Below are 22,795 nucleotides of genomic sequence, written 5' to 3'. Positions count from 1 at the left end.
AAGAATTAAAAATGAAACTCTAGCATACTAAGTAGACTACTAAATACTAAAAGTAGAACACATTGCATTGATCAAATTGAGCATCTGAGCTTTTGAAGTGAACTTCAACCATGAAAACATTGAAGTCAGAATTTATATTATATTCAGAATTTCTTATGATAATTGCAAATATAATGTTCAAGATAACAAAATGGCATGAGGTGATGCCTCTAATCATTTCCACCCTCCTCATCAGTAGAACTTTTGGGACTCCACGTGCTCGAGCTCCTCCTAACCAATATTAGAATATTGTTATGTTTCATTAATTGGCCATCATAGTTCCTATTTTTGTCTTTAGTTCACGATTGGTTCTTTTAGAAACATCATCTTTGTAAATCTATAGGAAGAGCTTTCCTTTCCTCTGTTTAATAACAACAACTTCAATTTACCATAACACAATATTAGAGCAGCTCGATAGGATTTCATAAAATTTGGCAAACTTTTAAAGAAAAAATTGAGCCTCTTCTGGTCAAGAATTTTTTCTAGAAATATTTTTAAAAAATTTTTGAAATAAAAATGGTTGGAGATATTTTATGCTAAGTTGCCAATTCGAGTTTTGGTTCGGATACGGATACGTGGTTCGGGTACGTGGGTACGACAATTTTTTCCCTCCTTGCGGAGTCGGGTTTGTCCATATATGTATGTATTTATTTTCAACATCAAAGTCACAAATACAAAAAGAAGATTGATGCTCATAAATCCATATTGGCCAATAAAATTATAAATAAATAATTGTATTACTAATATGGTTTCAGATTACATCCATTACAAATTGACATCAATTCAAACATGATCAACAAACATAACTATTGGCTGGGTTATACAAATCTATCAACAATAATATACTTAGATCTTCAAATAAAAAAAATCAATCTGTGACCATCAAATGAATCAAAGTAGATTGCTGTTCACTACTGTCATAAACTAAGGGCATTACATAGACCAATTTTAACTTGAATAATATTAGCAAGCTGTTGCAAGGCACTATGTAAAGCTGATGCAAAGAGCATGCTGATGAACAAATAAGAAATACATACATAAACTAACCTACTCCCCTGGGGTACTTCCTGGGTGCCCATGTTTGTTGTGTGTCCTTCTACGAAGGACCCAAAGAGAACCCATGAAGTACCCTGAAAGAACTAGTACCAAAACTGTACCAGTACCAGGACTCGGGCCTAAACAGCAGTACCTGGTAACTAAGATTTTATGGAAATTTGTGGTTCGTCTTTGAAGTTTTTTGCTGAAAATATCGAGCCTAGTTGAAGGTTTTGATCACATGATTTCCAAGTTTGAGCAAAAGTCTCTAATTTTCAAAGGTTGCATGTGAGTTGTATGTTCTTGCATGTGCATTTTGTGAGTTGCATGTGTTGTTTTACTATGCGAAGTTGTATTTTGCCACATGAAGGTTTCTGTTTTGGGTTTATACTTTTTTTCCTCAAAAATTATTTGTTGAGTTTTTAATTTTTTTCTCAAAAATTATCCGTTGGGTTTGTAAATTTTCCCTCAAAAATTATTTTATCGGGTTTATAACTTTTCCCTCAAAAATTATCTGTTGAATTTATAATTTTTTCCTCAAATTATCTCTTGGGTTTTAACTTTTATTGTCTTTTCCTCATAAACGAAGCTTTGTATTCTTTGATCTGTATCTTGAAGTTTTTTGTCTAGTTTTGATTGATTTTTTTGACCCCAAAAGTTATGTCTAGTTTTTCTGATTTTTCTCCTAACAAATTGTGCTTTTTGGCAATTTGTATTGGAGCATCTTGCTCATCTGCAAAGTTTGGAGGGTTTGTCATTTTTTCCTCGAAATCGTGCTAGTTGTTCTCAGTGTTTGTCTCTGTCTCCAAGGAAGAGAAGCTTTTTTTTAATGGGTTATTTTTATATTAAAATTTATAATTGTTGCAATTTTACTTTTATATTTTTGATGGGGGGAAGAGAAGCTCTGTTATCCAACATCATAGATTGGAATTTTGTGATGATATCTAGTGAAAAGATTTGTTAATTCTAGGTGGGTTAGTGGCATACTCATCTCAGTGGCAAAGGCAGTGGCAGTGGTAGGCTCTTGTCTCTTTTTGTAAAGCTTTTTGAAGAGGGGGAGCACCCTTCTTTGTTTTTTTTTTGGATAGCTTCTTGGTCATTAATATTTTGTAGATCTAAGGAAGGTCTTAGTAGTAGTAGAATGTTTTGAAGAATTTGTGACCAAAAGGCAGCAATTAGGCGATGACCATTAAGGGAGGGTATTAGAATTTTGTAATGTTTCTTTAATAGTCATCTTAGTTAGTCTTTAGTTTATTAGGTAGTTTCAATTTTTAATTTTAGTTCACGATTGTTTCGTTTAGAAACATTGTCTGTGGAATTTTGAATTTTGAAAGATAAGCTATGTTATCCAACATCATAGGTTCAAATTCTATGATGATATTTGGTCAAAAGATTTTTTGATTTTAGGTGGGTTAGTAGCAAACTCATCTCAGTGGAAGAGTCAGTGGTAGGCTCTTGTCTCTTTTGCAAAACTTTCTAAAGAAGGGGGCAGCCTTCTCTATTTCTTTGTTGGATGGCTTCTTGGTTATCAACATTTTGCAGATCCAGGGGGGGTCTCAACAACAATGGAATGTTTTGAAGAATTTGTGACCAGAAGACAACAGTTAACCGATGGCCATTAAGGAAGGGTATTAGAATTTTGTAATGTTTCTTTAATAGTCATCTTAGTCTTTAGTCTATTAGGTATTTTCTATTTTCATCATTAGTTCACAATTGTTTCTTTTATAGACATCATCTTTGTAAATCTATATAAGGAGCTTTCATCGCCTCTATTCAATAACAACAACATCAATTTACCATAGCAATCAATACTAACCAACCTTGTCAGTGTAATATCATCATCAACTTGTGCTAGCTCCATTGGCTCTACATTCCATTGGGATATTGGACTCTGTTTGTAGGTAAGTGTGTTGTAGTCAATGGGATGCAATACATGATGTACAAGCACAAGCTTCTTTTCCATCCTAGAGGTAAGTTTGTTCCTCTCAATGGAGTGGATGAATCTATATCATTTCTTCTTATCAACAAAAGAACTAGAAAATTGGGATTGTAAGTTAATAGCTAGAGAGGTAGTCAAAGAAGTAGGTCCACGCATATTCCTTCTTAAGATTGGATCCTTTTGTGCCATAGTCTCCTTATCTATCTTGGCCTCTTTAAAATATCTCTTAAGAGTTGGAAATTTTGACCACTCAATACAATTGATGTTCGTCTATTTACAATCATAAATGTTTTGATGAGCCTTCATGAACCTTTGTTTTCACCTCAACATCTTGTTTATGTGTAATTTTTCTAGGCCACTTCAATGCATAACAACCATGTGCTAGGGAATTTTGAGCTTTGCCCATCAATAATGAATGGTTAAATACGTTCATTGTAGAATTGTATGTGGTGATATTTTGTCACATGATATCCTTCATTTGGTCAAGCATAGTATCAATGCACTCATACACCTCTACAAGGATATGTGCATTTGGCATTCCCATATTTAACTCTTTGAAGATTGGAGTAATTATGGAGATGATACATTTTGTGTCAACCCAAAAGACATCACTCATCACTACACCCTCCATCCTTTTCTCATGCTTTGTCTTGGACTCAAGCCATTGATTCCATTTTATCACCATAACCATTATTTGCAATGCCTCATGCAACTCAAGCATACTCTTCAAAAGAATGAAATATGATGCATATCTAGTCTTAATAGGTTTTAAGAATACTTTCGTAGAGGTGGTCTTGAAGAGTGCATGTGAAGTGTGTTGGTTGTAGATATCATTGGCACATCTCTAAAATTACTAACAATTTCTTTGATCCAAATTTCCTCCCCATGTTTTTTAATGTATCTCTCATGGCATGCCTAACTAATAGTGCAAGTCACACACTCCCATAATCCACTTTCTCCACTTTGAGATGAGTGTCTGCTTCAATTCTTTGTATTAAATATACTTAATAATTGAAAGGAGAAATCCGATAAACATGTTTTTCGCAATAATGATATATCAAACCCCAGTGTACCCCTACTATAATTAGTGTCAGGTGGGGGCACCCCTCTCCTAATATTAATACAAATGCCTATCTATAGCCCCATACTGCTACAATTTGAGAACCCTAAAAACGCTACAACAACTATTCCCCACCCTCCCATGGATTAAAAGATCTGAGCCTTTATAGGGGTGGGAATTAGGCGGTAGTACTATTCCCTCCCACCCTGCATTAGTCGTAGGTGCATTCAACCATTGATAAAGAGGTGATCCCTTAGCTAGGTGGATGGTTCACGGGCACAACTTTTTTGACTTTGTGGTATACTCATGGATTGGCCAGTTCCTATTTGGAAGGTTATAATTTTTTAACTATTGCAGTTTCTATGCCTTGTAATAGTTTGGCACATTCTTTGCTGCTATCATGGGGTCCTAAAGCAATGAGGAGTCAATCAAATACTCAATTAACTTATTTTCAACTTTGTATAGATGAGCTTGTATTTGTCACTACTTGCACCACATTTTGTGGCCCATTCTCTATAGCATCTTTTAAGGATTTGAAATTAAAAATGCTGTCTTGCAATGCCATGAACAATTGAAAGTGCTAAGGATAGAAGGATCCTTTGTACATGTATTGTAACTATGATATTCCATCCACATGTGCATGACTATGTTGCATCTATTGGTGAGACAAGCTGGCCTCATTTTCTCCGTTAAGGTAATAACCTTGGAATAGTTTTATGTTATTTCATTGTGGGGAGGACTCCTTGTACAAGATGTGAATCACTTGCTATTAGTGGCATAGGAAGAGCTACTTCGTTTCCATAGACATTGAAGGATCCTTAGGGGTGGTAGTCGAAGCGGGTCCCAAAGAATTGTGGATAACTAAGCTATTCTCTTGGATTCATACTATTGGTAGGATAGGAATAGGATATTTTCTTGAGGCTTGGTTGGTTGTTGTTGTTGAGGCCAAAAGTATCAAGTGTAAAGTTTCCATGTTTAGACAAGGATTGGAAATCACTACAAGATATGGCTTTTGTTTGTCCTTCAAATGGGAACTTTGGATAGTTATGGATTATTGAAGGGAATGCCTTCATGCATGTGAGCCAAGGATGGCCAAACTTCACATGAAATTGGTCTAGGGTATGGATAATGGTAAAAGAAACTTTTAAGCATTTAGATTCAACTTCTCTTGGAATGGTAATGGAACGAATGGTGGGACAAGTGAAACCATCATGCACCTTAATCAAGACTTCAGACTTATTGTATGTGTCCTGATGTAATCCGTGTGTAAATATACTCTTTATAACCACATTCACCATACATATGGGATCAACAAGCATCCCATGTGTGGGTTTGTTGTTAATTCTATTAGTAATGCATAGTGGTCCATCAAATGAATTCTATATGATATTACCCTAGGTAAAGGTGATATTAGTTTTCTCTTGTTCTATCACATTTACAAAAATTGTTAGCTTGGGTTGCACAAGTCATTAGTGGCTATATCGCTATCATCTTTAGGTTCAACATCATGTGTGAAATGCGAATGCAAAGGATTGGTAAGTATTTGCTAGTTTTAACTGGGTGATGCTATAGATTTATTCCCTTTATCCTTCACATCATTCACCACAATTACATTAGAGTCAATGAGGTCTTGAATTTCATAAATAAGGCACATACATCTCTTTGTATCATGTCCAAGCATACAATGATTTTGACAAAAGGCCTTTAGGTTAAATGGAGGAAACGTGCTTTGAGGAATCTACAAGATGGATAAGGAGAACCATAATCATATTGATGTTCAACAATTGAAACATAATGGCATGGAAAAACTTGGAAAGAGGTGTAAAGTTTATTCTTCAATATAGAAGAAAAGTAAGGTACATAGTGTTAGAAATTTGCCTAGAAATAAATAAACAACAATAACAAATAACTAAAATGGATGTAAGAGACACAGAAAACCTATCTAGAATGAAAGGAGAAACCCAACCACACAAAAAGATGACTTTATTGATAATAAAATGTTCAAGTGTACAGTGTCCTTCGCTTGATGCAATATATATATATATATATATATATATATATATATATATATATATATATATATATATATATATATATATATATATATAACATTAGGAGAGACTCTTCACATTACAACCAAAGGGCTCTTGAGATTTGTAAATATGACTTTAATTTTCAATTACAACTCTTTGTATTTCCATGACTCAACGCATGTTGTATGACACATCTTAATATTCAATTTATCATAAATGTCCTTTTCAGTTTAAGGTGACCATAATGGTATTAACGCCCAGAGATAAAGATCTCTATAAAAGCTACGACCTTCAACACTCCCTCTTAGTGAGAGAGATCTTTAGCTAAACAATTATACAAAGCTCAACAAAAATGTCAATGATAAAATCTAATCACATAGATCCTTTAAAATTCATGGAATCACTCAACATGAGAACCCTGCAAGAAACACAACCAGCTTTCATCAACGTGACGTTGTCATGGAATCTCTCAACATGATAGACCTATAACAATTACTCATAATCATGGAATCACTTAACATGATAGATGGAAATATTTATTCATAACTAATAATCATCGAATCACTCAACATGATAGACCTATAAAGATCACATTCACCTTTCATCACAAAATCACTCAACCTGATGTTGTCATGGAATCTCTCAACATGACAAACGTGCAAGAATCACAATCAAATTTCATCACGGAATCACTCAACGTAATGTTGTCATGGAAGTTCTCAACATGACAAGTTAGTAAGGTTTACAACCAGCATTTTATCATGGATTCTCTCAACGTGATACAATCATGGACTCTCTCAATATGACTTCTAACTCCCATCACGAAATCTCTCAACATGATGACATCATGGACTCTCTCTACATGATGCTCACTATGAATCTCTCATAAGTGAAAGAGTTATCAGGTTGACCTTACAATTTTAATTTATTTAACATACATAAGAATCCATAATTAACAAGAAGCAAAATCACAACTGAGACTCATTTCCATCAAGAGACTCAATATCCTATAATATCAATAACTTATCATAGATAAAGAAACTCATTAATAGCATGTATACAATGATTGAAATACCCTCTCAACAAAACTCCCTCTCAGCAAGAATGCCTTTGATCGATACAAAAGATAGTGATGTAACCACCCTCTAAGGTTGAACATCTCCCTCTGAAGATTATTGTTGTTGCATCCTTCTGAGGCTGAATCTTTTCCTTTGAGTATCAACTATAAATGCTAAAAGGAATCACCATCAAGATTCAAGCAATATAACCATAAATACTTCTCTTTGTGGTCTAGTCTCAATATGCATACATACACAAAGAGAATAGTGCCTCTACAACTAATGTAAAGCTCATAGCATCCATATAATTTTCCTATAAAAATCTGATATTAACATCATAATAATACTTAAACTCTTGCATATGTAACCTATCATGAGCAAATCCGTAGATGAATATACAACACCCTTGCTCCAGTTAATTTTTGTCTCTTTTTGTTGATGACTCAGCTGGAGATGATCAGTTTTTCTCCACAACTAACTTCTAGCACAAACCCGACTTCACATTTCCTCTGTTTTGACTTCCCCACATGCCTAGTTGTCATTTGGCAATGACGCTGCAATCCCGTTACTCTTCCTAGAAATCGTGAGTGCCTACTAATCTCTTTTCCTCACCAATATCGATGAAGTTTCACCATTCACTTGAATTTTGAACAAAAACAGTACTGAGTCCCAAGTGGTGAAATTCATACTTGCTCCCACTAACAACTGTTACACAACACATGATACTTTTCTCACGATCACCAAAAGGTCTCAAACTTGTCGTAAAAGGTAGAATACTCTTCACACGATAATTGTGGTCTTCCAGACTTGTCGTCATATGTAGTATACTGTACACACGATGATTGTTAATATCCCTTCTTCAGAGCAAACAATATTCTACATTTCTATCCTGGAAAATGTTTTAGAGTTAAGCCCACACATGATGGAAAATGGTAAAAAACGAAAAACAACCAAGAAGCCGTTTACATGGAGGAGTAAGGAGCTCTCCTTATGCATATGGTTTTTCTTGACCATTCGAATGAGGGCACCTCATATATCCTCTATGATACATGTCGTTAGGAAGAAAGTTGAACTGGCTGTCGATGGGAGCGATTGACATAATTCAAGGTGGAGAGAGGAGTTGCCATGTTTGAGTTATAGAATGATGGCCAATGTAGATGCCAACTTAAATAATAGTCGACGATATTCTACGCCGGCATAGGCATTTATGAAAGACCCAACAACTAATTGAAAATACGTGCCTTTTATTCTTGTAGTCATATTTGACCATCGATTGAGAGTAGATAATAGACCAGGAAGTCTGAACATGATGTTTGTGTCTTTTACTCATTAAAAAACATTGCTGTGTGCTTCTCCCAAAAGAATGTTATTGAATCCCATATTCTAAATACTCAAGTTGTACTGCAAAAATAAAATAACGGCATATTCTTTGATTATTTCCCAATAATGGTAGACGTTGGTGCCTTGTCTTTGATGTCCAAGGAGAAGATAAGATCCCTCAAAAAGCTCCCCGAAAAATTGGAGCGCACACCCTATATGAAGTTGAAGATTTTCCTGTGTCATTCAAGCCATTTATGGTCAGAAGTCTCTTCAATGATCCCATCTCTTGATGCCCCCTCAACAAATTTGAAGCTAACGCTAACAAGCAACTACAGCCCAAAAAGATAGAGTGCATAGAAGCGATACTTAACAATGGTGTTGAATGAGCCGACGAAGAAAAAAAATGATTAACTCATCGATACCAGTGATAACCCATTGAGCATGACAAATATAAATATAAAATGATAGAGATCAAAATTGACGATTTACTAAAGCCATGAGACTTGCTGGGAAGGAAAGGAGACATAATCCAAAAATGTGAAAAGATCAATGCCTAGATGACAGATGCCAGAAAAATAACCAAGGAGCCAAATTGTGATAAGAGAACAACACCCAGAAAAGAAAAAAATTTCAGTTTAGGACGTCATCAATAGAGAGATTCACAATCAAGAATACTGAACAGTTGCAATTCTCATACATAAACCGAATATTTGCTTGTATCACACACATATCTAATAAATACAGCCAAAAAATCAATCAAAACCTTTAATAATGATGAAGTCCAATTAAAAACAGTATATGGAATAAGCAACTGTGATAAGAACCACAAAAGCCTTCATAATAAAAAAGAGTCTAAACTAATAGAAATGATCATGACCAAGATTGAGAGTCAAACATGAGGGGAGATTCCCTTATTGCTGATATCAAAACTAGGCTTTGATGCCATGTTAGAAATTTGCCCAGAAATAGATAAACAACAATACCGAATAACTAAAATAGATACAAGAGACACATAGAAGTATCCTAGGAAATACCTTCAAGAATGAAGGGAAAAATTCAAACACAAAAATATTACTTCATTGCTAATAAAATGTTCAAGTGTACAGTGTTCTTCGCTTGATGCGATATTTATAACAATAGGAGAGAATCTTCACATTACAACCACAGGTCTTTTGAGATTCCCAAATATGACTCTTTAATTTTCAAATACAACTCTTCATATTTCCATGCCTCAATGCATGTTGTGTGACACATCTTAATATTCAATTTATCATAAATGTCCTTTTTAGTTGAAGGTGACCATAATGGTATTAAGGCCTAGAGGTAAAGATCTCTATCACAGCTACAATCTTCAACACACAGAAGATGTTGTTGCTGCAACTTGACTTTCAATGTTGTTGGAAGAATGATTTTTAATTTAAATAAATGTTTTGTTTTGTTTATTTTCTTAAAGCCTCGGTAAGTTTGATGAGCCTCTTTAGACTTGTCAACTGAAGTCAAAGATGAAGAACCTTCATTTTGACTAACCTAGAGTTGATAGTCATGGAGTGTGGTGTATGTGTAAAAGATCAGTGTTCATAAATGAAATTTTATCTCTAATATACGGTTGTAAATTCCAGGAAGAGAATAAGAAACTTGTGAATACGAATTTTGATAGCTACCCAATAAAATCAGTCACTTTTTCTTTAACTCCTTGTTTGCAAAGCACCAAATTAGTTAATTTTACTTGTGGCCTAATGTTATTTTGAAAATGTTGCAAAAGTTTACTTAGCAATTGTTGAAAATTGCCAATTGAATAACCGTGCAAAGAGCAAAACCATTTGAAGTCAATTTCTTTCCACCAAGTTATGATCTTACTTGTGGCCCAATGTTATTATGAAAGTGTTGCAAAAGTTTTCTTGCAATTGTTGAAACTTGTCAATTGAACTATTGTGCAAAGAGAAAAACCATTTCGAGTCAATTTCTTTCAAGATTCTAGGGAAATTTTTGCACAAACCCAAATCAAGTGATAAATGTTGACACATGAGAATTAAGATCACCTTTTCCAATACATTTCTCAAAATGAGGTGTGCCAATTTGTTGTGAGATAGGAGTCTTAAGAATGGCAATGGAAAATGGGCTACGTGTGCAATATGAAGAAAGAATGGATTGGGATTGGGACTTGGTTATGTTTGCCATTTGCTGCTCTAGAGATGACACATTTTTTAGGGATAGCTTTATGGAGGCATTGGTAGGTGAATTGGCCTGTGAAAAGTTGGATAAAGGAATTGAAGAATATTATGGTAGTTATGTGGAACATTATGGCAAGTGGGTGGAGGAGATCTTTGATGGGTGCTTTGAGAAAAAAGGAAAAAGGGCTGAAAATGGCACATAAGTATATTGACTGGTAGAATTTACAAACGTGGATGACATTATGATTTTGTGCAACAATAGACACAATAGAGGACGTGTATGCAAGAATATGGGGTATTGTTGTAGGCACAGGCATTGGTATCTCAACTTGGATTTTTGGAGTGGTATATTCAAACACTTCTGCGCTTAGCTACTATCATAGTGTTTTCATCCACTATGTGAGCTATGCTATGTAGAACATCCACACCATGTGCATCACCTTATATCAACTTCCTTAGATTCTCAATCAATGGAATTTCTTCTTTAGCCAAGTGTTCTCTACTCATATTGTCAAAGACCTTCCAGTTCATTGTCAAGCTTTGCCAATTGTTTGTTAGGCACTTGTACTGAAAGCTTGTCATCATCATGAGAAGCATGAGGGGAATGATTGTCAGGTATGTTAGGTAAGATGTGTGTTGGACTGAGGGAAGATGTTCTCTTTTGTTTCATGGTGGGAATAGGTTTGCAACTCAGGCTCAATACCATTACATGGTAAATTCAACGTGGGAAGCTACGAGTTGTTAACTTTTTCTCATAGAAATCTAGGATTCATAACTGATTATGAAATTCATAGACAAGTACAAGCTTCAGTAACAAAATTTCTCCCAGGAAACATTAAAGAGAAACTAGAGGCAAAGATAGGAAATGGTTTATGCTTGATGATATTATTGCAAGTGAAAATTAAAATGATGGAATCAATCAACCAATTAACTAAATGATATGAAATGATACAAATGATGCAATTTATAAAATAATTGATTTAACTATGTGATATAATATTGATATGATCAATTAACCTCTAAATTAAGCAATATGGAAGAGCAGTGTTGTGATTAATTAATGAATACAAGCACATAAGCCAAACAAATTGTAATGTCCCCAAATCAGGAGAACCCAAATTTTGCTCTTGATTATAATTTCTATAAAAAAGCAAGTAGGGTTTACTGAACAGTATAAACGTTATTCATAATTAGACATTCTTGATTTAGAAATAAACATATGTCAGATTAATAAATTGCTTGAATCAGTTTTAAGGCAGCTCAACCATGGAAGTAATAAGATAGGGTGATTTAATGAGGTCAAGAGAACCCTAGCCCAAGAGCAGATATATCATTCCTCTTGGCCTCGTCTGGCCCTTTCCATACAAAGGGCGTCACATACTTAGTATGGTGTCCTCTGACCATTCTTCCCATCTTTGTCGCTTCTACCCAAGGTTGCATGGGTACTCGTACCCACACCCCTGGTACTCGTACCCACGTACCCAAGTACCGGGTACACGTATCCCACGTACCGGGTACTCGGTGGAGAGCATCATAGCTAAGGACCTTGATTAAGATTCTGATTTTTTTTTTTTTGGTTTTTTGTTTTTGTATTAGCTTGTTGTTTATCAAATTTAATTCAATACCAAATCAGTTTGAAACTTTGATACTCATTAACAATAAACTTTATCACTGTTCAAGTTAAAAGTTTATCATTTGCAATACGTCATTGTCATATGGTTTAGGATCTTCTTGTTCATGTTTAAAGTCTGCCTTCTTTGTTATGCATCTAAGCATTTATCATGTATTATTATTTCAAACATATAAAACTGAAAACAGTACATTACATTTGCAAACTTTATCACTGTTCTTGTTTTGAAAAACCATTGTCATGACTCATAAAATCAGATTTTTTATAAATATAAAAGTGTAATTTTTAAGTAAGTTTGACATACCCAAGTACCTTCGTCCCCAATTATCAAAAATACTTTAAACATTCAGCAATAGCTTATATTTTCAAATTTCTTGTTTTGAATGCTCAATGTCATGACTCATGACAGATATTTTGATTTTTATATTTTCTATAAAATATTAATTATATAGAAAAAATTAGGCTTACACACGTACCCCCGTCCCCTATTTTGAAAAATATGCGTACCCGTACCCGCTCCCGTACCCGTTCCCGTTCCCGTACCCACGTACCCATGCAACCTTGCTTCTACCTCACCTCCACTAGTTAATCCATATGTCGTCCATCTTCCTCCTTGTGTATGCGATTGAGCTTGGCAAGTTTAGGGGTGGTGATGCTCTTTTAGACTTTATGCTTGACATCACTTTTTTCCTTGCTAGTATTTTTCGTTGTGCAGTTGCACCATAAGATTGGATTTGCCACATAGGATCGGGTAGCACCCATCTTTCATCCATGTGTCCTAACCCTCTTCTGTCACGTTTGTTCACTGACATCTGTCTTCTGCACATGTCTATACCAGTGGTGCTACACATGGTGATGACCCTTGCGCATTCCCTCCTTGTGGCAAGCTGATGAACAAAATAAATTAATTTTCTGGTCATGTTTTGTGCATTATAAATATGCCTAATGATCTATTGTCATAGTATATCTTTCGCTCTTAACCATCAATTTCAACAGGTTGTGGATAATCTGTTAAGAGTTGTTAATGTAGCCTCTATTTTTGCAGGCACTATTTTACTCTGCTTTGCGGTGTGCTCGTGAGATGTTAACACTAGAAGATGGCTCTGCGGATCTCATACGGGCATTAAATAATAGGCTAATTGCACTGTCATTTCACATTAGGGAATATTATTGGGTTGACATGAAAAAACTAAATGAGATTTATCGGTATAAAACTGAAGAGTACTCATATGATGCTGTAAATAAGTTTAACATTTACCCCGATCAAGTCTCTCCTTGGCTGGTAGAATGGATGCCTGATCGAGGGGGCTACTTTATTGGCAATTTACAGCCTGCTCATATGGACTTCCGCTTTTTCTCCCTGGGGAATTTTTGGTCTATAATAAGCAATCTTGCAACTCGAGAACAGTCAGATGCTGTGTTAGATTTTATTGAAGCAAAGTGGAATGATTTGGTTTCAGACATGCCATTTAAAATATGCTATCCAGCTCTTGAAGGCCAAGAATGGCAGATCATCACAGGCAGTGATCCCAAAAACACGTAACTTTTTTCTCCCTTGTTGCAATAATTCAATCCATCTTTTTCCATTTTTTGTTGTATAATTTATTTGGTGCTTTAAAATTTAATTTTGCCATTTTGAAAATTTCTAATATAGTAAAAAATGTGCAAAATCAGCTTTCTTCTTATCCTAGCAGCAGACAACAAACCTGCACTGTAATTGGGGTTACCTAAAATAGAACTTTTTCTCAAAACACTTTGTAATGAGGTACCCTTTTTAAAAATATTATTCTTACTTTTGGAAAATCATGGTATCTTACTGCAGGCCCTGGTCATATCACAACGGAGGAGCTTGGCCCACATTGTTATGGCAGGTGAGCAAGATATTCCTGGTCTAACAAAATATAAGCTTGTAATCACAAAGTGTCATTGACTATAACAATTTCATTCAAGTCTTTTAGTCTGAAACTTTTCCATATTGCAGCTTACAGTAGCTTGTATTAAAATGAATCGGCCAGAACTGGCCAGGAAAGCAATGGCAGTTGCAGAGAAGCGATTATCAAGAGATAGGTGGCCAGAGTATTATGACACAAAAAGAGCCCGTTTCATAGGCAAGCAAGCACACCTTTATCAGACATGGTCCATTGCAGGGTATCTTGTTTCCAAGCTTCTCCTCAGGAATCCTGAAGCTGCAAAGATTTTAACTTGCGAGGAGGATATGGAATTACTCGATGCATGCTACTGTCTATTGGAAGCCAATCCTAAGAGAAAACGGGGACGTAAGAAGTCTTCTAAGAGTTATATTGTCTAAAATTTAAATCTCCATTTGTTCGCTTAGAAAGGAAGATGCAGCATATGTTTACAAGCTCCACAATTAATAAATGTCAAAGTTTTATGTTTTGCACAGAAAACACATTCAATCTCAGCAATTCAAGATATTCTCTAGTACAAATTTAGTTGAGTTTTGCAATTAATAAATATGAAGTTGGATATTTTGTGCAAAAAATAATTTCCACTCTAGTCAATTCCGGATCTTTTCAAGTGGGAATTTGTTCAATAACATTGTAATATGTAATTTTTTTCATCTTTTCCAGTCTCATAATTTCCACTTCTTTTCAAGTGGAAAATCTGTTAAGCAATGTATTGTATAATTTAATTTTGAAATAAGACAGATGAGATGAGCGATGGAAATAATAGCAACTCTTTACTTTCGTAAGGAGTCAACGTCAATTACTTATTGGAAATCAGTTCCAATCTCATCATTTAAAGCTATTTTCAAGCAGGAAATTTGTTCAACAATGTTGTAATACCTAACTTACCAATTTCATTTGACCACGTACACGGTGTTCTCATGCATCTCTGTTTAATACTTAAATTTAAGCAATAGAGTGCTCCTATGGTGAATTAAAAATGGGAAAAAAAGATAATATTGAATCTTTTTCTATTTTTATGGAAAATAAGGTATGAATAAAAAGGGGGCTCAAAATAAACAGTGACTGCTTGGTAAGTGACGGTCTAGTGAAAAACTCCATTTGTCATCATTATTTTACTTCCCTCCTTTTTGGTTTCTAAGTTCTATTTTAGTTTTTTAATCAGTAAATTTTCTATCCAATTTTTATTTTAAAAAATTATTAAAATGATTAGCAGCTGCATGGACCATAAGCTGTCCAAAAAACTCCTTAAAAAACCCAGCAATGACTTTTAGACAAATTAAGACTGCCAGCTGCATGAGGCCTTGCTCTTGCCTATACAAAATAAAGCTACCACTTCCATTATCCTTTTTTAACCAAGAAATTCCAACACAATGAGAACTATTTATTTTCAAAATGCTTTCACAACTATCCTTTTTCCAACCAAGAAATTCTAATATAATGGAAACTACTAAATTTCTAAATGCTTCTATTATTTCAAAAAAAAATTTGAAGATACAAAGATATTTATAAGACATTTAAGCAATAAAAAAAATTAGTTTTAAAAATGCTTTCATAGTTATCCTTTGCCAACCAAGAAATTCTAATATAATGGATACTACTAATTTTCAAAATGCTTTTACAGTTATTTCAAAAAATATTTTCAAGATCCAAAGATATTTATAAAACATTTAAGCAATTAAAAAAAAAAAACTAAGGACCGATCTCACTACATGGTTTATAAGGTTGAGGCCTTCTTTCTTCTCCAAGAATCAAATCAATTTGATCTCCAACCTCTTGGAAACACTTCTACTCTCAAAACTCTCAAGGCATGTCTTCTCTTCAAAAAAATGACCATGAAAACAAGAATGAAAGCAAGAAGCCCCTTCACATCTACACACAGGATTAAATCAAAAGTAAATGCTTAACTATTTCTAGAATTTATACTCTTGACAAATCATAGAAGTTGGAAGGTTGTTCCTTCCAAAAAAAACTTCCTATGTGTCCACCCAAATGGGTCCTGTGGAAAAGTTATTCAAAATTCAACTTCCTTTAAAACGAACTTTGGCATCTACACACGGGATTAAATAGAAAGTAAATGTTAAACTATTTTCTAGAATCTATACTCTTGGCAAGTCATAGAAGTGTGTCATGGAAAAGTTATCCAAAATCCAACCACCTTTAAATGAACTTTAGAGAATGAAATGGGATGATGACATGTCTCAATTTCAACCTTAACCCTCAAATTTCCTTAATCTTCAATAAGAAAAGTAGGTTTCAAACAAATGTATGATAAATTAGAAGTTTCAAAATGTATCTAACCCTCAAGTACATATTTGGTTTCTTGAAAATCACAAAGTTAAAACAACATTGACATTTTAAAGTCTTTTTGACTCAATCAAAATACGCTTACTAATTTTACTAAGTTCAATGGAACTATGTATTTCTAATTTAGCTTAGACATCTTAACTTTATGATTTTCAAATCAAATTAAATTAAGCATGGTGCCTAAGATAACAAAAGCTTGAGAGCAAAAGTCCCTACCTATTGTTATAGTAATAAGGAGAAGGAAATTAATTATTAGACTGATTGATTTGGGGATAGTACCTACAACTTTCAAGTAATAAAAATGATTCAATTTTTTGAAATGTGCTTTTAATTAAATTGCTTGAAATGTTTTAGATTAAGGTAAAAGTAGGTTTTGAAGGGGCCCCGAAACCCTTTACATCTAAGAGAAAGATAACCCAATAAGCACAACCAGGTACAAAGACCAGAAACCAGCTAAACAACTAAATCGGGTTATACAGGGACCTGAGACCAACAGATGTGACCAGAAAAATCAACCAAAACAATACTGGAACTTGGAAGGTCAATAGACTGGAACAGTAACTTGAAAAACCTCCCAACCCAGTATCCAACGAACCAGTAAAGCAACCAGTTCACCAACACAAAAAATCGATCATCATAAGGAAACATAAGATTTTCCTTTAGATATGAATTTTCCCTTACCCGACCGAAGGACCCTATCTAAAGGGGGGCAAAATAATTAGACTTCTTCCATTTAATCGCGATCCAACCGTCCTCAATCTTCGCAACCTCAGTGACCCAAGCCTCAGAAGACAAAGACCCAAGGAACCCAGGGGATGCAGAAGCCACAACAACTTCCGTGAGAGAATCAGACGACGTTTGACCCCTAGGAGGGACATTTGAACCAGGGGAAGAGACTAAAGCATCCACCTCCACCACCGACTCGGACCAAAAGCAAACCTCAGCCACAGAATCCTTAGAAGCATCCAAGGAAAGTTCCACCAGAACATCCTCCTCAGCCACCGGCTCGGAGCTAGCCCTAGCCTCAGAATCCTCAGAAGCAACCAAGGAATGTTTCACCGTGTAGTGCTCAGAGGAGGCCTTTGACCACCAAGAAGGCTTGGATTTCCCCGCAGCACAACGAGCAACAATATGGCCTGTCAAGTGATATTTCCTGCAACGAAAAGGGATACCCTCGTAATCCAACAATTGTGTCCAAGAACGCCTCGGGGAATCCAAGCAGGTCACCTCAGGAAGGCCCTTAGAAATATCCAAGTCTACGAGAAAGCGAGCATAGGTCGAGTGGAGAATATCTGAAGTGTCAGCATCCACATATAAGAAATCCCCAATAGCATTCCCAATAGTTTCAAAAATTGAATCTTGCCAAAGATGTAATGGAAGATTAGGGAGCCGGACCCAGATAGGGAACTTATTAAAGGATTCCGAGAGAGGATCGAAATCCATGTGCCACGGTTTGGCCATGAGTGGAAATCTGCCCTGCCAAGAAAAATTATTGTGACACAAAATAATATTTTTGTCATTGGTACTTTGAAACTTAACTATAAAAAAACCTTTAGCACACTAAAAGATGTGGGCTTTATTATCTATAAGTGGCAACCAGTTCTTGGAGATCCAGCCATATAGATCCGCAAGAGAGGGCCAATAGCCGCGGAAGTGAAAAATGGCAGCAAGAGATGAAAGGTCTTCTACCGTATGGAAAATGTCTTCAACTGATTCTGGGTCTAAAGAAACCCTAATAGGCTTTAAAGCACTTACAGGCGAAATGTGAGAGGGACCAAATGAAATGGAAGCATCATGCAAACCGGCTTCAAAGGCATCCACGTTTGCAAAAGACCTACATCCACAAGCAGGAGACCCAAGATGAGGAGCAGGAGACAGAGGCCGCACGAGGGGCAAACGAAGCCCTACCCCCACCCACAGATGCAGCCAAACATGAGGCAGACACACTGCCCACACCCGCATCACACCCCCCATTATCAGCACCTCCACCTAGTCGATAGGCGGGAGCAGAGACTACAACATTTCTTGAAGGAGCGAGAGAGACAAGCGCAGGAGATCCAAAAATTTGAACAGGAGGAGCGAGGGCCATCGAGCGGGATCTATAATTGCTTGAAATGTTAGAAGGAATTTTTGACATAATATAATAACATTATGAAATTGAATAATATATTTAGAAAGAAAAAAGTATAATAATAAAATTATTGACATAGTGATTTGAATTTTTAGTAAATTTAAATTTTATATTAAAAACTTAAATAATTTTTGCAAAAAGTAAATATTATAATAAATAAAATAATTCATACATATTCTGCAAGTATGTATTTTGGGTGTTCAAATTTTGGTCTTCATTTTGAAAGGTATTTCTAACATAGTGAGATGAGAAGAGATGTTCTTTTGTTGTTTCCAAAAATCTTTGTTTCATTAAAATATTTCTAAAACATATTGGGAAAGAGACATTTTTGTGAGGATTTTTAGCGATCCTTATTTTAAAACTCATAAATAAAATCAAGAATAAATCATAGGGATCCACCACCTTGCCCTAAAAGAAGGTATTGGATAGAGATGCTAGAGTTGAGGGAATTATAAGGACCCCCTTACATTCTTCATTGAGGAGTGAGTTTGTTTGATTGCTTAACTAATTGTTAGTTCATTCCTACTTTTTAGTTTAAATTTTAAAAATTATAGGACTTCTTGTAGTTTGGTTCTATATGTTGTTACTTATTTGATTGTATGAATTACATATTAAAAATATGTTATTAATGATTTGGTAAAGCTACGTTGAAGTCTATTTGTCTAAATAGTCAATCCCTTTATTTTACTACTTTAAATATCAAAAATATAAACAATAAATTTATATTATTTATAAAATAATAAAATATAAGGTATCATTTTAAATCATGTTGATATTAATGAATAAATAATTAAGTACAATATTTGACATCAATTTTTAAGAGTTCATGATTAACTGAATAATTTTTTTTAAAGAATAAATTTTTTTAAATCTACTAAATTACTTATTTTTAATACCATGTTTTTAATCAAATCTAATATATTGTTATATATCATGAACAAAACAATAAAATCATTCATCTTACATACAAAATTAATGCTATCAAGTCCCAAAAAAAAAAAAAAAAAAAATTTACAGAGCATGGGACTGCAATAGCCCTGAACAAGATCTTCATAGCCAAATTTGCGATTCATCCATAGCTATATGGTTACCCAAATCAAGTGGAGTAAAGAAATAAGATAAAATATTTTCATCTAAGTCATTATTTGTTAAGAGTTGTCGATCCGCTGCAGAGTAGGTGGTACGAGATCATTTTTCAAATAAATGTTAACATTTTCTTTTTCCTCCCGCAGTCTTTTGATTCACAAAGAGGCACATGTTTGATGGAGCCGCAACTGCAAGGAAGCAGCAAGAAAACGGGCCCATAGACAAGAGAGAGAGCGATTGAGCAATGCTGAAGGAGGCCAGGCTTCACTAGAGATCGACGAGCCCACAGGCAACAAAGGGAACAAATCCCAGCATCGAACACAAATTTCAACGGGTGTGTCTGCTATTTTACCTATCTCTGTATTGCAAAGCAACATTAAACTAAAATTTGTTAACACACCAACCGTAGTAAGAAAAAAAAGAAGAAGGTGGTTTTATAGTCCACGACACTATGCCATGGTTTTTGGGTTTACATATGGTGACAGTGATATGGGACTACCTCATACTCTTTTTCGAGAGGTGCTTGGCACTACGAACGAGGCGTACATACCCTACCCCCAGTGGGATTTGAACTTGTGACCTCTCTTTCAAGAGTACAAGTTCTCCACCACTAGGCCAACTCACGCTGTACCATGTGGTTCAATAATTCTAAGGGTTCGTTTGGTTCATGGAACATGACACGAATTGGCTTTTTCAAAATCCTGATTTGAAATTTTTTGCATTTGTTTCAAAATTGACAAAATAGAATTAGAATATTGGACTTCTAATTTTGTCTCAAAACCAAGTTTTTTGACTTTCTACATTAAGAATTGAAAATCAAAACCTGGTTATGTTTTTGTAGGAGTGTAAAAACAATAGATTGGACTTCTTTTTGGAGTATACCTTCACCTCCAAGCTTAGGCATTAAAAAGTGTCTTCACACTCATTTTCCGAGTGAAACAAATGGTTCAAGTAAAATCCCAAAAATAGGAATGAATATTTGCAAAACCTTGATTTGGCTAAATCGAGATTTGTGATCCCACTATTACAAAGTAATTGGTAAAAATCTTGCTTGTTATTAACAGAGAGGGAAAGGTCATTATGTACAAAATAATATAATGATGTTTCCTTAGAAAACGATCATAAAGAATAGAAACATTATATTCTAACAGAGAAAGCTAAAAAAAACTAAAGCTAACTAAAGCTAACTAGATATTCACAATAGATTACCATTAACTAATAATAGATGATTATCTATTATCGTAATACCTTCCCTTAATGTTTAATCTATCTAGAACACCAAGTTGTCCTTTGAATTTAACAAACTTATCAGGACCAAAAGGCTTGGTGAGAATGTCTATAGTCTTATCTTTGGTAGGAACATACTGCAAATCTATAGTCTCATCTTCAACCAGCTGTCGTATATAATGGCAGTGAATATTCACATGTTTGGTTCATTCATGGAAGACTGGATTTCGTGCTAACTTGATAACACCTTCATTATCAACAAATAGAGTAGTCAGTCATGCTGGTGACATCTGCATATCCCCAAACATCCGATGAAGCCAAACAACTTCACATCTTGCCTTAACAGTCCATTTGTATTCGGTCTCTGTAAAGGAGAGAGAAACTATTTGTTGCTTCTTATTGGTTCATGTGATTGCATCAGATCCCAAACTAAACACATATCCAAAAGTTCACTTTTTATCATTAACAAAGTCTGCCCAATCTAAATTTGTGAACCCACTGAGTTTAGAATTAGAACTTCGAGAGTACAAAAGTTCATAATTGGAAGTGCCCTTCACATAACGAAGCACACGCTTTGCTGCTATCCAATGATCAACCTTAGGAGCTTTCATAAAGTATGAGATACAACTGATTGCAAAGCTAATGGCGATCCTAGTAGTAGAGAGGTAGATGAGTATGCCTATTAGTTGCATGTATGTAGTACCATCAATGGAATGAGAATTAGACTTTGTGGATAACTTGAGACCTTTCTCCATAGGTGTAGATGTAGGCTTGCAATCCTACATACACAATTTTTCTAATAGGGCCGTAGCATATTTGGACTGAGATGAATATTCCAGAAAACTGTTGCCAAACTTCAACACCTAGGCAATAATGCATTAGCCCAATGTAAGTCATATCAAAATACTGGCATAAATTTTGGTTGATTCCCTAAATCAAAGATGTCGAACTGCCAGTAATGATCAAATCATCCACATAAATAACCAGAAGGATGATGTCACTGTCAGTAGTCTTGGTGTACAGATTTGATGCAGGAGCATCCAGAGGTATAAGGGCAATCCTGTGTCACCCAAAAAAAATGTACTTAGACTTAGTTTTTGTTTTATGCCTTTACATTTTTGGATACCCATTTGGCTCAAATAAAGGTTCCAACTCTCATAGTTCAACTATTAGTGCGTTTGAAAATTTTAAAAAAATAGGAGCATGTATTTGGGCCATCATTTCGGTAAACTAGAAGGTGTGAATTGGCCAAATGAATGTAATCATGATTTAGAGCATTCCAAAAAAAGAATCAGGTCAATAGGCCCTACGGTTTGAAAGTTATTGCAGTTTTTTGGGTTTTGGAGACCTCCTAAGAATACTTCAAAGTCAGGTTTGGGGCATTAAATGACCTTAAAAGGGGTCAAAAAATGGGGGACGAGCAAAGCTTGTCCATAGGGCTATAGAGCGCTTTGAGAGCTTTCCGAAAATGTAAACGGTTCGTCAATCGGAGCTACGGTTCAAAAGTTATGCCTCTCGGAAGTTCGGCTACCATTTCTGGATTCTTTTAGATTTGCACCGACTTCTAACGCAGCTTCTAGAACCTTCTATTTTGTCGGTGGATGCCTACTAGCACTTTCTAGAATGTACTCCTAGTCCTTAACCCTCCAGGGTCTATTTAAGGAGATTTCTGGCATTGTAAAAGGCAGTTCGGATTGGAGCTTGAGAGGAGATGCTAAAAGGAGAAATATTCTCCAGATTTATGCTATTGTAAGCCCGTAGGGCATGTTTTGAAATTTATTTTCTCTGCACTGTTTGTACTAGCTTATTTTCTCAGTTAATATAATTCCCT

General features: G+C 35.1%; 1 protein-coding gene across 1 annotated transcript in view; it reads left to right on the top strand.

Annotated features, from left to right (window-relative positions):
• Positions 1 to 15,121, top strand: part of LOC149538469 (neutral/alkaline invertase 3, chloroplastic-like) — a 67,960-nt gene extending 52,839 nt beyond the window's left edge. Inside the window, exons 5-7 of the mRNA XM_089799798.1 lie at positions 13,331 to 13,824; positions 14,108 to 14,156; positions 14,267 to 15,121. Of these exons, the coding sequence (XP_089655924.1) occupies positions 13,331 to 13,824; positions 14,108 to 14,156; positions 14,267 to 14,593 (870 nt within the window). The 3' untranslated portion in view covers positions 14,594 to 15,121. The remainder of the gene's footprint in view (positions 1 to 13,330; positions 13,825 to 14,107; positions 14,157 to 14,266) is intronic.
• The last annotated feature ends 7,674 nt before the right edge of the window (positions 15,122 to 22,795 follow it).

The sequence above is a fragment of the Cupressus sempervirens genome, chromosome 9 (genome assembly GCF_028749045.1).
Source record: "Cupressus sempervirens isolate cs-2001-9-10 chromosome 9, ASM2874904v1, whole genome shotgun sequence".
In the NCBI taxonomy this organism is placed as follows: Eukaryota; Viridiplantae; Streptophyta; class Pinopsida; order Cupressales; family Cupressaceae; genus Cupressus; species Cupressus sempervirens.
The sequence above is the reverse complement of the archived record's forward strand: the minus strand, read 5'-3'. Positions and strand labels throughout refer to the sequence as shown.